The sequence below is a fragment of the Lolium rigidum genome, chromosome 7 (assembly GCF_022539505.1).
Source record: "Lolium rigidum isolate FL_2022 chromosome 7, APGP_CSIRO_Lrig_0.1, whole genome shotgun sequence".
In the NCBI taxonomy this organism is placed as follows: domain Eukaryota; kingdom Viridiplantae; phylum Streptophyta; class Magnoliopsida; order Poales; family Poaceae; genus Lolium; species Lolium rigidum.
The window spans coordinates 124925272-124941517 of record NC_061514.1 but is presented as its reverse complement, the minus strand read 5'-3'; the positions used below and the strand labels follow the sequence as shown (position 1 = coordinate 124941517).

Sequence of the window (16246 nt, the reverse complement as noted above, 5' to 3'; positions counted from 1 at the left end):
TCGGCCCTACAAAAATATTAAAAAGAGAGCGATAATTAGCACGGACGATATACCAAAAAAAATACGGTAGTAGAAAATTAGCATCCAGCCCAATTACTTACATTCTTAAAAAGGTCCATTTACCCGACGGGTCACTGCGCAAAGAATCCAGAATCCAGAAAACACCAAATACCCCGTCGCCCCTCCCCGGCCCATCCAAATCGCTCCGGTCTTCCCTTCCTGCCCTCGCCGCCGCGGCGGCTGTTCCGACGCGAGCGACATTCTTCCAATCGTCCCCGACGAAGACGTCCCATGCCATCTTCCACCGCGCCACACCACGCTGGAGGCGCTCTTCGCTCGTAGACACCGCGCTGCTCTACTGGACTGCCGCCGGAGTTGGAGATCCATTCGGACCCTGGATTGGATTGATATCTTTCTTTGGTGACGAACCCTAACTTACTTGAATTGTTCTCAGATTTTTGTTGTGAAATTTTACTTTTGTTGCTATGAGTAATCTAATCTAAATCATCCCAATGGACGGATAGTGAGTGCTTCAACTCATCTAGCTACTGACTGTGGTCTTGTGTTTGCTGCGTGTTGTAGTACTGATAGCAGTTTGTTTTCCCTAATTTTGGGGGCTCGACTGGGGTTCCTCACGCCTTTAGCTTTAACTGGTATCCTTTCGGGCCAAGTCTGGATGAATCCGCTGTATCTTACAATCTTATATGTTAACTGCCCTTCGTTTTCACTCAGTTTGTCTATAATGTCTCTCAATAAACATGATATATAGACACATATTGCTATAGCCTATTATCAAGTATATACCAGATGCAAGCTTGTAATTACTATCTGTCTGTCTGTCTGTCTGTCGCGGTTTCAGTATTTTGTGGTAGAATGTAGCATTGGTGTGGTTGTTTTTGCATGAACAAGGCATTACCATGTCCACATTGTCTATACATGCCTCAAGTTCGTGCAACCCATGCTTACACTGCCAGTGGCGCTGGATCAAACATGGTGGTGTTCATTGTTTTCTTCTGTCCATCACAAGCCTCAACAACTTTATAAAGGACGGTAAAGCAAAATATGAATAGTTGATGGTCACTGGTCAAGTCAACTGTCACTGTGCGATGTTTTGCAGCAGCAGCCTTTGCCAAAGGCTCGAGTACGGAAGATGTATAAATGTTATTTTAGAAGCCAACCAAGATCGCAACTCTAAGCGCTACAAATAACCCGCATTAAGCTACAACTAAACATTGCTGAATATGTCAATAGAGATAGGACCCTTCTCTCTAATTGATGCTCGGCTAATTAGTATAGTTTGTTGCATATTGTCCATCAAATAAGAGTTTCCCTTCAGATGGGAGACTGCAAATTTCTGGTCGTAAAGCGGCTAAGCCTGTCCAGTATCTAAGTAAAAAAACAACATTCTTTGAGCTACTTCAGCTACTGCCGAGCTTGGCCTTTCGGCCGCCTCAACATCTTATTATGTGATTTGTTGATACTATTATTAAGACTATCCGTGAGTGCTATTTGCATGATGAAACATATACAATTGTTTGTACATGAACCGATTTGCATCCACCTGGTTGCAGGGAGTTCCTACCCGATGCATTCCCTTTGGTTTTATTATTATTAGAGAGTCATAAGAAACAGAACTTCAGTGGAAGTACCTTAAAATACGCTTTATTAGAAACATGTATGCAATTCCATGGAAAATAATGATTAGATAAGAACATTTTACCCTCGTTGCTAAACATAAATTTCATCTTCTGTGTCTTGTTGATCTGCCTGTGAACTTCTGGTGTAGACGCATTTTGAGATCCACGCATGCGATGTCTTGCTGTAATAAAATGTGCTCTTTGGTGGGGAATAACATTGAAGATTTGGTTTCATGCTTAGCAGTATTCTTGATATAGTGACCAGCATCAAAACCAAGCTGTTATAATAGCTTGTTACTCACATATTAGGCTTTGGATCTAAAGTTGTTTTCTACAACCGGCTGCAGTGCCTTTCTTTGTCGAAAACTCTATCTCTGTATTTAGAAATTGATGAGTTGAATTTTGCTAATTAGCTCTTTAGTTGCACTTTAATTGCAACGGGCTATTCTTGCAGAGTTTTACTAAACCATATTAAACTTGCCCTTGTTGTGTGAAATTGTTTGATATTCCTAACTGAGAAATTAGACAATCTGTTCAGATCTGTTTACTCTCCGTAGCATGCTTTACTGTTTTCGCTTTACTACATCTATCTTCTACCGGTCTCTGGCAGTTCCATGGTTCCATAATGATTTATATGCATTCATTCTCAGATTAATATTTTCAAACTTCAGGGTTTTTTTTGCCCGATTCATTCACATCTTTTTTATTTTGATATTTGTGCAATTATTGTATATTGCAAGTGTTAGACTAGTTCGAACGTTTGCAAGCTTCCTCACTAATAAAGGTGGTGAAAGTACGTAAAACATCCATGACCTACATGCTCAAACACTGAAATTTGCTTTTTATTTTTTTGCTTTGCTAGGCACACAGTGTATATGAAAATTAGCCTGCAGTCTGTAGAGATATGGCAGGGTCACATGATTTTGGAGAACGGAGATGATAAGCAGTGTTATAAGCAAAAACTTAAAATTTAATAGAACCCAGAAGATTGTAAATAGTTCATTTTCCTTCTTTTTATATACACACACTATAGGTCATGGAAAAAGTTAATTCAGCTTCATTTGTTGTTGCCTTGATTTTCATAGAAACCTAGTACCTGTCAGTGTTGTGTTTCCATAGAAATAAATTGATAAATATAATTTCCTTGTTATCAATTATATGTAACTGAAAATATATGTATTTTTATGCCATTATTCTAGATCCCTTTTCCCAGCTTTGTGAAGAAAATGGCAAGAACTCCAGGAGACCGTAACAGATCGAGCCGGCGACTTAGGTCATCTCCTACTGTACCTTCCTACTACAAGAAAGCAAAAAAGGCAGCCAAGCAAAAGGATTTGCAATTAACCTCAGAGGAAAATGATTGGAAGCATGCGACTTGCCCAATATGCTTGGAGCGTCCACATGATGCTGTCCTCCTCCTGTGTTCTTCCCACAACAAAGGTTGTCGACCATACATGTGTGGTACCAACTATCACCAGTCTAATTGTCTTGAACAGTTTAAAAATGCTTATGTGAAGGAAAAACCAGCACATGAAGTACCAATTGCAGTGGCAGCTGCTAGCAAGAGGCCAAAGGATATGGAGCTTGCATGCCCTATCTGCCGCGGGGAAGTGAAAGGGTGGACGTTGGTTGAGACAGCCCGACAATTTCTCAACCGCAAGAAGAGAACTTGCATCCATGAGGATTGCTCGTTCATTGGATCATATAAGAAGCTCTGCAAGCATGTGGAGGCCAAGCATCCTTCATCCAAACCTCGTGAAGTTGACCCAGCACGTTTAGCTGAGTGGAAGGAGCTTGAAAGTCAAAAAGAGAGGCAGGATGCAATAAGCATAGTCACAGGCTTGAATCCAGGATTTATTATTAGGGGGGACTACCTTATTGATCCCAATAGTGGCAGCAGTGACTTTGATATGGATAGCTCTGATTGGAGTGATAGTTCTGACTCTTGCATGTTTTCTGATGATGATGATGATGACGATGATGATGATGATGATGATATTATACTTTCTGATGATGCTGGTCTTAGAGCATTACGAAGAGCAATTCGCAGAGCTTATAGTAGGAGAAATGCAGCAAGAGCAAGGAGAAATGTCCGAATTGTAGGGGTTGGTAATTCTGGCATTGCGCGTCGTGGTTTGACCATCTCTAGAAGCAGTGGAAGGCGTCGTGGTGTAAGAAACCATAGAAAGGTGCGGGTTGGGTCTGCTCATAGACGTGCAAGATCTACAAATGACAGCTGAGATATGGGAGCTGTGGCATTCTTATGGGAGCTGTTCTGGTGGCACCAATATTGATGGGGTTGCTTTAGTTTGTTTCTTTTCTGGTCTGGTCATAGAGGGCGAGGATTAATGGAGTTTTTTGTGCTTTGTTAGGCCATCTTCCTTTCCTTTTTTCCTGATGAATGCACTGCTAGATTTGTGAAGGAAGGACGTTTCTTTTGTCGAAGTAAATTAGAAGCAGGGTATGTTTATAGACAAAGCATGGTTTAGCTGTCGGTGTTATTGTGCTAGAAAACACAATCCAACTCTTGGTCACTTATGTTCAAAGTTTAAGTCAGACTGTTATATTATATGTTTCCAATTGTCCGGTAAATGTGTTGCTTGACTTGAATTTCAGGGGTTTCGGGCCTGTCAGGTGGTCTCGAATCTCGTTGTGTACTGACTCGCGCTTCTGTTGATCCAACTTGATAGTAGCTGATCGCAACCCGCAGGCAAATCTTTCCAGTAATGGGCATTACATTGATCCCTTGTCGCTCTCACCAGTCATCATATCTAATTTGCATCACGAATCAGGATCGCAAGAAGCCAAATGCTAACATGCACGGTTGCGTCTGGTACATGAGTTACTTAACTATGTATCTGTATTCAGTTTACAGCTCTGGGGGGCAATCTACATGACACTTGACGATGCATGACAGGACTAAGAACATTGATAGGAGCTGGATCATGGATCGGAGAGATGGCTAGCTGCACTCAAGATATACCGATGGTCTTCCCTAGCAGCCACATGACCAGCGAGAACTCGATCATGAAGAGCGCGTGTAGCCAGGTCCGGTCGACGACGAAGCCGAACACGGTGATGCCGGCGCGGTTGTTCTCCAGGTAGGTCACTGAAAACGCCATGATCGGCTACAGTGATGAGTACGGGGAAGTCATAGTAGGAACGATACGATACGTGGTGGGTGCGTGCTTACCTAGCGCCTGCCTCTTCTGGTAGGAGATGTGGGTGGCTTGGAAAGACATGAACTTGGAGGAGGTGTCGAGGCTGTCCTCGCTCGGGGAGGTCTCGTCGTCGTCGGACTCGTCGTCGCCGGAGGAGGTGGTCAGGGGTGCCAGCTGCTGCTGCTGCTGCAAGTAGGCGTTGCCGGGCGGCCTGGGGTTCTCCTGGTCGCAGTCCTGGGTGTTGATGGTGGCGTCGGCGTGCCACGCCGCGGCGATGCTGGTGATGGCCTGCGTCTTGTGCGTGATCTTGGCCGCGCTGTGCAGGCAGATGAGCAGGCCGGCGACGAGGCTCAGGGAGCACAGCTGCATGCAGTAAACGGATGCACACACTAATGATCATGTGGAATTAACGAACAACTGAGACGAGTAGATACACGCGTAGGTTCTCCAGCAATAGCGCCGGGGGATCGAACTGACCGCGAGCTCGCCGGCGGTGGCGATGTTGACCTGCGCGTGGGGCCTGGTGGCGCCGAGGAGCGCGGCGAACTGGCTGGCCGTGACGAGGAGCAGGCAGTAGAGTATGAACCTCCGGTAGCGGTGGCTGATCCGCCGGAGCTGGTCACGGATGCGGCGGTGCTGCCTGAGCACCTCCGCGACGTCGGCGCACTGCCCAAAGTCCCGCGCGAAGCCCGTCATCCGCAGGATCTGCAGATAGCATATGATCCGGAAGAGCACGCACACCATGAAGAACATGGCGGTGCGGTACATCCACGACGCGACCTCCAGCGCGCACGCGGCCGCCAGCCACCACCAGGGCGCCGACGACGGGAAGGGCCGGTTCGCGCAGTACCAGAACACCTTGTAGGCGGCGTCGGCGAGGAAGCAGGGGAGCACGAAGCAGGCGAGGACGCGGAAGGAGCCCGCGAGCTGCACGATGTACCCCGCGCGCACGTCCTGCGAGTCGTGGCGGAGGCGGTCCAGGTAGAGGAGGCGTCGCAGGCCGCGGCGGCGGATGAGGGAGGTGAGCGTGAGGTAGGCGAGCGCGGCGGAGAGCGTGAGCGAGGCCTGCACCTGCGTGTCGTAGGCGCGGCGCGGCAGGGCGACGCGGGATGCCACGGGCACGGCCACCGCGAGGAGCGCGAAGACGAGCCAGGAGGCCGCGGCGCTGCCGCCGTCGGAGTGGTCGACGCACATCCAGCGGAGGCAGGTCCGGAAGCTGCTGAGCTCGTCGCGCGCGTGCGACATGGACCGCTGGTATGAGCCCCTGCGTCGCAGCAGCGGCACCGACGTCGTCACGGTCTCCGCCTCCATCGGCGGCGACGGCGGCTGGGCAGCGTCCCCGGCCATCGCTGTGGGTTTCCCGGAGGTGATCCTACGTTCTCGGGCGTCTTTCACTTGTGGTATTGGTTTCACTGGCCGCCCTGGTGTTTAGGGAGGGCAAATGCTGTAATGAGCTAGCAGGAGTACTAAAAACTTTGGATAGAAACGGGGAGAGGATTTACTTGCATATATCCTGGCCAGTCTCCAATTTGGAAATGTGTGTGGCTGTGGATCTGTAGTAAATGATACGCCTTTTGCCTAAAAAAAATCATCCCATTTCTTCCTTTATCTAATTTCCAGCACATAGTCAGTAACCCGGTACTAGACTGCAGGTTTCATGGCCCCTTATCAGCCTTTTTTCGATGTCTTTGCTCATGAGATTATCATTATGTGACGGCAATGTCTGATACGGAAAGCAGTATATCTCGTGCCAGACGCTTTTGGTTGGAGTTGGACAGACAGCGAACGGTATCACAGATTCAAAGTATACCTTCAGATTATAAAATGTACTACCTCAGGTCTGTTTTAATCGACGCAAGCATGAACTAGCTGCACCCACATGTGAACTAAGGCCTGCGTCAATTAAAACCGTCCGGAGGGAGTATTTGCTACTACAAATATATATTGTATTGATTGTAAAAAGAGATACCTTCGAAATTATGAATGTTTTAGCTTTGTCTGAATGGTACTATGTCGCATTTCAGTATAGCAGCCCACTCATTCAGTACGTCCGTAGTCTATTTTAAAAAATCTAAAAAATCTTATAATTCCAAGCAAATAGAGTAGCTAGTGACGACGCCAGGGTCCGACGATCTGGAATAGCAAAGGAGACCAGCGATCAGGGATACAAGGTTGATTTGAACAAAATTGATTGGTGTCACCTCCTGACGTTGAGCATTGCCTTGAGCGCATGCACAATGGTGTTGACTCAACTGTTTGTAAAAGGTTGTTATAGATGATTTTGGTGATGTGGAAGAAAGAGAATGAGGAGAGGGAAGGAAGTTATTTGTAAAGTTACAGACAGTAGGCTTCTTACAGACACCATTTTTGTTGTTGTAGAAAGGGTGTCTATAACTTATACTCACATATAGCTACGACTAAAAATAGATAACTCACAGACAGACTATTGTATACACTATCTATTGCATTGTCTATAGATGATATGAAGTAGTATTACAGACACTATCCGTCTAAACCAACGTACATGCCCTGAAAGGCTGAAACAAAACAGTAGAGGTTTTCCCACTTCTAGAGAGCACAGCACCACTGCTGCGTACTGCTTCCTCCGTCCCAAAATTTAAGGCATCTAAGGACTGATCAAAAGTCAAACTTTACTAACTTTGACCAAATATTTAGAAAAATATATTTACATCTACAATATCGAGTGGACATATTAAGAAAATATATTTTATGGTAAATCTATTCATGTTGATTCAGTACTGTAAATGTTTATATTTTGTGTATAAACTTGGTCAAACTTAAAAAACGTTGATTTTTGACTAATCCTTAGACGCCTTACATGTTGGGACGGAGGAAAAATATCTAGCAGTACCACACCTAACATGATGCCATGATAACATTTCTCAAAATTTAAATTTATGTATCAAAAGAATTTGAAACAAATTTTTGGGTGTCTACAAGATGTGTGTCTACATTACCTAGAATTTTTAGAACCAAATTTCATGTTGGATATGTCTTTTTTGTTTTTTCTCTATATGTTTGTTTTGGTACTGAAAATTTTAGAGATTGTAAACTCACATCTTGTGAATATCCACAAATTTATTTCAATTTTTTAAAACATGCAAATCCGAATTTTAAATAGAGGTATGATGATATTACAAGTTACCACACGTCACCTCTGCACATACGTTGCGCCAAACTGCACGAAGAACTCGAGCTCGCACGCCTCGCCAACATGAACAGTTTGCGAGCAATCGAGATGAACATGAACATGAATACTGTGTACCGCACCACACTCTGAGGTTGGCGTGCCAATCTTTTTTTTTTTGAGGGAAGCTGTAGAACTTTGCCACTGTCTTTATTGATTGCCAACCATTATTACATTGTTTATTATGAGTTTGCTAATAAAAAAACTAGACTTATGGCTACGCCAATTACAATTTTTTAATGGAAACTGCTGGGCGTCCCCCGGGGGATCTGATTTCCCAGCCCCCGGGTCTCCAGCCGTCGGATCAACCATTTTGACGGTTAGATTTGCATGTAGCAAAAAAACATCTCCGGCAGCAAAAAATCACCCCCGGCAGCAAATGACTGAAGCAAAAAACGGTTCGTTCAGAAAAGAAAAATAAAAAGGCTGGGCTCACCGGAGACCTCGCCGGAGACCACGTAGCAAACATATTACGCAAATGTAGCAAAACCGCAAATAAATTGTAGCAATTTTTTTTATTCATATGTTGCAAATCCTCTAAAACATCAACGGAGACATCGCCTGCAGCTGGTAGCAACGCTGTCCGAGGTTGTAGCAACTCCGTCCGTTAAGGACAGCAACACCACAAGCTGCTAGTAGCAACACCCTATGCCTATGGTAGCAAAAATCCACTCTCCGCCGGAAAATCGTAGCAAACCCAATCTCGTCGGAAAATCGTAGCATAATTTTGTACCAAAAGTAGCAAAACAGTTTTAATAATTGTAGCAAAAAAAATACTATTGTAGCCAAACGACGGGATCAGCGACACCGGTTACCGAAATAGAAAAGGATGCCGAGCTGTAGGTTGGGAACGAACAAAGACGCGCGCAGCGGAGCTCAGTGCTACGGAGGGCGGCGTCGACCGCGCAGACAGGAGTGACGCAAGGCTGCAGGAGGTGGCGCATCGGCCTTGGCGACGGCCATGCGACGGGGAGGCGCGGACTGGCCGCGCGGTGGAGCTCCTGCTGGCAGGAAAACGAGGCGGCGGTGGCCAGCCAGAGAGCTGCGTGTGGGGCGGCTCGGCAAGGGCGAAGAAGGGCCAGGCGAGCGAGGAGAGGCGCGGCGAAGAGCAGGGCTCACGCGCGGGCGGCGCGGCAGCAGGGAGAGGAAGGCGGCGCTGCGCGGCAGTGGCCGGAGCCTGAGGAGGGCGAGGGGAGCGGGGAAGGGCGCGGAGGGTGGCGACGAGCTCGGGCTCGGGTGCTGAGAACAGGAGGCGGGCGTCGGGGTCGCGCGGCTCCTGGTCGTGTGCGGGAGAGAGCGCAGAGAGAGGGGAGGATAACGAAACGGAACGAGTGGCCAGCAAAGGAAGGAGGACATGCGGTACGGTGGGTCCCGCGGACACGCGTCGCGCGCAGGAAGAGGAGGCTGCGGGACGCTCTATCCCCCGGGGGAATCTAATCATTTTCCTTTTTTAATTACAAAACAACTCTAGTTAACTCATGAACTCTAGTTAACAAGGCAATGCATGAACTTATTTTTTTTTTTGAACTTGGCAATGCATGAACTTAGGTTGGCGCGCCAACCTCATCTTGGCGAACATGAACAAATCTGTGGGCAACCGAGGCAACGTACTGTTCTTCTGGGCTGGGATTGAAGTTATTTCTTTCCGTTCTAGGTTCTGTCTATGTTGGTTCAGGCCCACGGCCACAGTCTGTCAGGCCTAATTTCCTTTTCCCGATGTGGCTGAGCAGTATCGACGCGATAGTGGCAAAGTTAGTGGTTGGGCCCGATTGCTAAAACCTCTCGCCCATTCCTTTCGACTAAACTGGATCAGGTACGGTCTCCTGTAGAAAACAACCGGGTCAGATCAGCCATGCAGCCTGGTCATGCTCAACAGAAAAAAAAAACAGCTATGCATAAGCCCGTGCATGGTTTGGTCTCAAACCGAGCAAACAGTGGAACCCAACCGATAATAACCGTATCGGCGCGTTTGGTAGGTTGTATGCCTCTTGGCTCGCATCGGCTTAGCCTTTTTCGGTTCGTTTGGTTTCCTGGTCCACGCCGCGTTGTTGCAGGAATCGGTTCTCAAAGCACCCTCGGGCCAGGCCATGGAGGAACGCCCGGTTCGACCGTTTCTAGCGAGTCACCCCCGTTTCCGCATAAGTGGAGAACGCGGCGTCCTTGCAGAGCCACCGCGGGAGATGGCGGGAGCTCGCGCGGGACGCGAAATCTCGGCGCCATGAATTCGGTCACCGCGCTTGAATTTTTGCCACCGTATATAGGGGCGACTCTCTCACCGGCAAATCCAAATCCCCCATTTTCCCCCATTTCGAGCTCATCCACCATCCCCGATCTAGCGACATGGCCGGCTCTACCTCACCCGCACGGTCGGCGAGGCTTGCGGCGGTGACAGCAGCTGTGGCGGCGGCTACTGGCCGCGGAGGATGGTCGTCTTCTTCGCATGCGTCGATGACTTCGGTTGTGGGAAGCTTCTGCAAACCCTAGCCTTATATCTAGATCTTATGGGTACACAACATGGGTCTGAACGAATCCATTCTAGGACATTCCTTCATCGCCGGTGGAGGTTGTGGAGGTTTTGCAGGTTCCATCTGACTCTACGACGGGGACGGTGGTGCTGCCTGCATCTTCCACTGGGATGGTGGTGCTTGCTGCATCTCCGCCAGGGTCCCCTGCTTCCCCTACCTTGGTGCTGCGTGTGGCTCCTTTGACTGTAAGGTCGATCTTACCTACCTCGCTGTTCTTTCATGTGGTACTGGTAGTTCATAGATCTGCTAGTGCGTAACGATTTCCATGTGGTAGTTCATTGATCTTATAGTGCTTAAGGATTTCCATGTGGTAGTTCATTGATCTGATAGTGTTTGTCATGTAGGCTATCATACCTTTGGGCTCCCCTAATCTGTCTGCGGCAAGTGTGAATGCTCAGTCTCTGATAGCAAGCAAACCAGCCATGGTTTGGAAACCTGAGCTATCAGAGTTTGTGCTGAACAGGTTGGTTCAGCTCGTCCGTAGCGGCGTCTGCTTCAACATGAGATTCAAGGAGCGGCAGATAAAGAAGGTATCCGCGGATGTTCTTGCATTCGCCGACGTACATGTCACCACTCTTCAGCTGTACAACCACATCAGAAACTGGAGGACGAAGTGGAGCGTCATCATGAAGATGAAATCCGATCGCATTCTCGACTGGAGTGAAGATGGTTGCTGCTTCTACGGCGGTGACGAAGGGGCGGCGGACGAGTACATCCTGGTACGAATCCTCATCAATCTGAAAGTATATACATGTCAATGTCGTCCGCACTAATATGTGTTCCTTGTCGATTGCAACGGTACCCAAAGCACCATCAATACGTCGGCACCCTGATCACCAACTACGCTCAGATGAAGACGATCTTCACTCCCCGGTTCGTCTGCACGGCGCAGCTGTTCCAACCTAACTTGCTGGTCAGGGCTATCTACTTCATTACAGACAATGAAGCCGAGTATGCCGCCTACCGTAAGCTGCAGCCACCGGAGAGGAGGAGCTGGCTTAGGACCTGGCTCCGCAACCAGTTTCCTGCTTAGTGTGTCTGCTTCCTTCTCATGATCCACTGATTTTGGGAGGTGATCTTGTATCCCTCCATTAGCTAGGACTTGCTACAACCTGATCCCCGTTTTGTAATGATGAACTTGTTCACGGTGGTATATACTAACCCCTCGTGACGAACCTGTGATGCATCACGGAGTAGTTGCTTCGTTCGTGATGCATCGCCCACTAAGTACTAGTTGATGTGTAGTACCAGCATCTTTTCTGATGAACTGAATCTGATGTGTGCTGTTATTCAGTACTGGGTAACCTCACCACTCAAAGTGAAGGGGTTACCACAACACTGAGCTATGTGCAACCAAACAGGCTGTGGGCTGCACGACCTGGGAAGAATGAGCTGGAAACGGGCATCCAAACGATGGGGCCTGGGTTCCTTCTCCGGCGCACAAAAGGCCGCACAGGCTACCAAACGGCCCGCCAAAAGTGGCTCATGGCCCGTTCGCAACGCGCAATGCCTCCCATCTCGCTGGCACAGTCATGCAGCAAATCGATCCAGGCAACCAAGCGCGCCCATGGTTGCTCTAGAGTCGGACAAATGGAAAATCCTCGCAACAAAAGTCAATCTGCTTTACTAGCCAAGAATATCCTGCTTTTAATAAACAAAAAGTGAGGAGAAGTGCTAAAAATAGCCTGGAAGCGAGTCCTGTATTTTGGATTCTGATGGAGCCCCAAAACCTGCTTCATGACCATGTCTCTGTGAAGAGTCAAGCAAAAGCTTACAAGATACTGGTGCAGAATCTTCTTACTTAGCCTAGTTGTAGTTTGATCCTATAGTACTTTGGGGTCCTATTGGTTTCCTTTCCATTCTATCCTCGGTACCTAGTCCACAAATCCTATGTGGCTCAGAGACTTGTTGAACTATGTATGTGGCAGATGATTTCAATGAAACAAGGGTGAACCCAGGTACATCTGAGTGAAGGCCGAGTGGTGTCCTAGGCCCCATCCAATTTTTTTAAACCCCTTTGTATTTATACATATTTTGAAGAAAAATCAGTTAAAATCTGCAAATTTGTAGAAAAAGTGCCCCATTCAAAGAAATGCCCCCAGTGAGGGGATCTAAAAAATAACCGTATGGCCAGTTTTGGTGGGTCGAACGACGAGGAAGTCTTCTCTGACGATGCCATGTGCGGCATCGTATATACCTACTGGGCGGAAGCCTCTACCTCGACTGCTTTCCCAATCGCCCCTTAAGGACTTGTACACGAAGGAGTAGAGCTACAACGCAGGTACCAATGCGTAGTTGGCCGAGTGCGTTGACTTGAGATAGATATTTGTGTGCGGCGACCCCACCGGCGGCAACATCGTCAACCAGATGTCCGTCCACTTTGGAGGGAATCTAACTAGATCAAGCTTTATGTACTAGTCGACACAACCAAAATCCAAACTGATAGAAACGGTTGGTGCATCATATTGCACCCGGAAGCTCAACCTTGATGCGCCAGAGTCATGGGGACATGTCCATCCAATCATGATGCATAGCGGCACCATGCCATGAATGAGCAAACTGCTCATTCATAGCTGTACCGCGGAAGCTGCTCCGTCCAGTGCAACTCGTACAACGTGTTAGACATACTTGTTTTGTATGGACCGGTATCGAGTAGTATCCACTAGGAAATGTACCCCTCTGTAGTATGCCACGATGGGGGCTACTGTCATCTGATATAACACGTTCCACAAACCCCTAACTAGGTATTTGTTTCCCCTTCGCTAACATGGTATCAAGAGCTATCTTGTGACCTTCTAGCCACAACAAAACCCTAATTCCTTGATCGATCTCTCCGATTGATCCAACACCACCAACCCCTCATTGGTCTCCTTGATTGACCAAACAGCCAACCCTTCCCTCCCAAAGATGATGACGTCCTCATGGCCGACGCCCCTGACAACCGCACTCGGTGCTCTGCCGGCCATAAAATTGACAAGGGAAAATTTTTGTCTACTGGAAGGCGCTTGTACTCTTGCCCTAAAAGGCGCTAGGATCATGGGACTTTTCGAAGGCTACCTGAAGAACTAGCGGTCGAAGAAGTCAAAAGGAAGAAAATCCGTGTGTTGGTGATACGTCTCAAACGTATCTATAATTTCTTATGTTCCATGCTACTTTTATGATGATACTCACATGTTTTATACACACTTTATGTCATTATTATGCATTTTCCGGCACTAACCTATTGACGAGATGCCGAAGAGCCGATTCTTTGTTTTACTGCTGTTTTTGGTTTCAGAAATCCTACAAAGGAAATATTCTCGGAATTGGACGAAATCAACGCCCAGGGTCTTATTTTTCCATGGAGCTTCCAGAAGACCTAAAGGGTTACGAAGTGGGGCGACGAGGCGCCGCCACCATAGGGCCGCGCGGCCAGAGGGGGGACCGCGCCGCCCTATGGTGTGGGCCCCTCGTCAGCCCTCCGAATCCGCCCTTCCGCCTACTTATAGCCTTCGTCGCGAAAACCCCAGTACCGAGAGCCACGATACGGAAAACCTTCCAGAGACGCCGCCGCCAATCCCATCTCGGGGGATTCAGGAGATCGCCTCCGGCACCCTGCCGGAGAGGGGAATCATCTCCCGGAGGAATCTTCATCACCATCATCGCCTCCGGATTGATGTGTGAGTAGTTCACCCCAGGACTATGGGTCCATAGCAGTAGCTAGATGGTTGTCTTCTCCTCATTGTGCTATCATGTTAGATCTTGTGAGCTGCCTATCATGATCAAGATCATCTATTTGTAATGCTACATGTTGTGTTTGTTGGGATCCGATGAATATGGAATACTATGTCAAGTTGATTATCAATCTATCATATATGTGTTGTTTATGTTCTTTCATGCTGTCCGTTGCTAGTAGAGGCTCTGGCCAAGTTGGTACTTGTAACTCCAAGAGGGAGTATTTATGCTCGATAGTGGGTTCATGCCTCCATTGAATCTGGGACTGTGACAGAAAGTTCTAAGGTTGTGGATGTGCTGTTGCCACTAGAGATAAAACATCAATGCTTTGTCTAAGGATATTTGTGTTGATTACATTACGCACCATACTTAATGCAATTGTCAGTTGTTTGCAACTTAATACTGGAAGGGGTGCGGATGCTAACCTGAAGGTGGACTTTTTAGGCATAGATGCATGCTCGGATAGCGGTCCGTGTACTTTGTCGTAATGCCCCGATTAAATCTCATAGTAGTCATCGTGATATGTATGTGCATTGTTATGCCCTCTCTATTTGTCAATTGCTCAACTGTAATTTGTTCACCCAACATGCTATTTCTTATCGGAGAGACACCACTAGTGAACTGTGGACCCCGGTCCATTCTTTACATCTGAAATACAATCTACTGCAATACTTGTTCTTTACTGTTCTTTGCAAACAAACATCATCTTTCATACTATACATTTAATCCTTTGTTTACAGCAAGCCAGTGAGATTGACAACCTCACTGTTACGTTGGGGCAAAGTACTTTGATTGTGTTGTGCAGGTTCCACGTTAGCGCCGGAATCACTGGTGTTGCGCCGCACTACACTCCGTCACCAACGACCTTCACGTGATCCTTGACTCCTACTGGTTCGATAAACCTTGGTTTCTTAATGAGGGAAACTTGCTGCTATATGCATCACACCTTCCACTTGGGGTTCCCAACGGACGTGTGCTTCACGCGTATCAAGCTAAATTTTTGGCGCCGTTGTCGGGGAGATCAAGACACACTGCAAGGGGAGTCTCCCACATCCAATCTCTTTACTTTGTTTTTGTCTTGCTTTACTTTACTTTATTTACTTCTTTGTTTGCTTTCTATATCAAAAATACAAAAAAAATAGTTGCTAGTTTTACTTTATTTACTGTCTTGTTTGCGTTCTCCATATTAAAAACACAAAAAAAATTAGTTACTTGCATTTACTTTATTTTGTTTGCTTTATTTACTACTGTTAAAATGAATACCCCTGAGAATACTAAGTTGTGTGACTTCACTAGCACAAATAATAATGATTTCCTATGCACACCTATTGCTCCACCTGCTACTACAGCAGATTTTTTTGAAATTAAACCTGCTTTACTAAATCTTGTTATGAGAGAGCAATTTTCTGGTGTTAGTTCTTACGATGCTGCTGCCCATCTTAATAATTTTGTTGAAATTTGTGAAATGCAAAAGTATAAGGATGTAGATGGTGACATTATAAAATTGAAATTGTTTCCTTTCTCCTTAAGAGGAAGAGCTAAAGATTGGTTGCTATCTTTGCCTAAGAATAGTATTGATTCATGGACTAAATGTAAGGATGCTTTCATTGGTAGATATTATCCTCCCGCTAAAATTATATCTTTGAGAAGTAGCATAATGAATTTTAAGCAATTGGATAATGAGCATGTTGCCCAAGCATGGGAAAGAATGAAATCTTTGGTAAAGAATTGCCCTACCCATGGACTAACTACTTCGATGATCATCCAAACCTTTTATGCAGGACTGAATTTTTCTTCGCGGAACCTATTGGATTCAGCTGCTGGAGGTACCTTTATGTCCATCACCTTAGGCGCGGCAACAAAGCTCCTTGACGATATGATGATCAATTACTCCGAATGGCACACGGAAAGAGCTCCACAAGGTAAGAAGGTAAATTCTGTTAAAGAAACCTCCTCCTTGAGTGATAAGAGTGATGCTATTATGTCTATGCTTGTGAATGG

General features: G+C 46.8%; 2 protein-coding genes across 2 annotated transcripts; one reads left to right on the top strand and one right to left on the bottom strand.

Annotated features, from left to right (window-relative positions):
* The first annotated feature begins 208 nt into the window (after positions 1–208).
* LOC124676768 lies at positions 209–4247 on the top strand. The gene is made up of 2 exons (XM_047212798.1): positions 209–420; positions 2837–4247. The coding sequence occupies exon 2, from the start codon at positions 2864–2866 to the stop codon at positions 3875–3877; it is 1014 nt and encodes a 337-aa protein (XP_047068754.1). The 5' UTR covers positions 209–420; positions 2837–2863; the 3' UTR covers positions 3878–4247.
* Positions 4248–4387: 140 nt separating this feature from the next.
* On the bottom strand, positions 4388–6145 carry LOC124669439. Its single transcript, XM_047206058.1, has 3 exons — positions 5276–6145; positions 4831–5161; positions 4388–4746 (listed from the first exon to the last, which is right to left on the bottom strand). The coding sequence occupies exons 1-3, from the start codon at positions 6143–6145 to the stop codon at positions 4610–4612; spliced, it is 1338 nt and encodes a 445-aa protein (XP_047062014.1). The 3' UTR covers positions 4388–4609.
* Positions 6146–16246: the final 10101 nt, after the last annotated feature.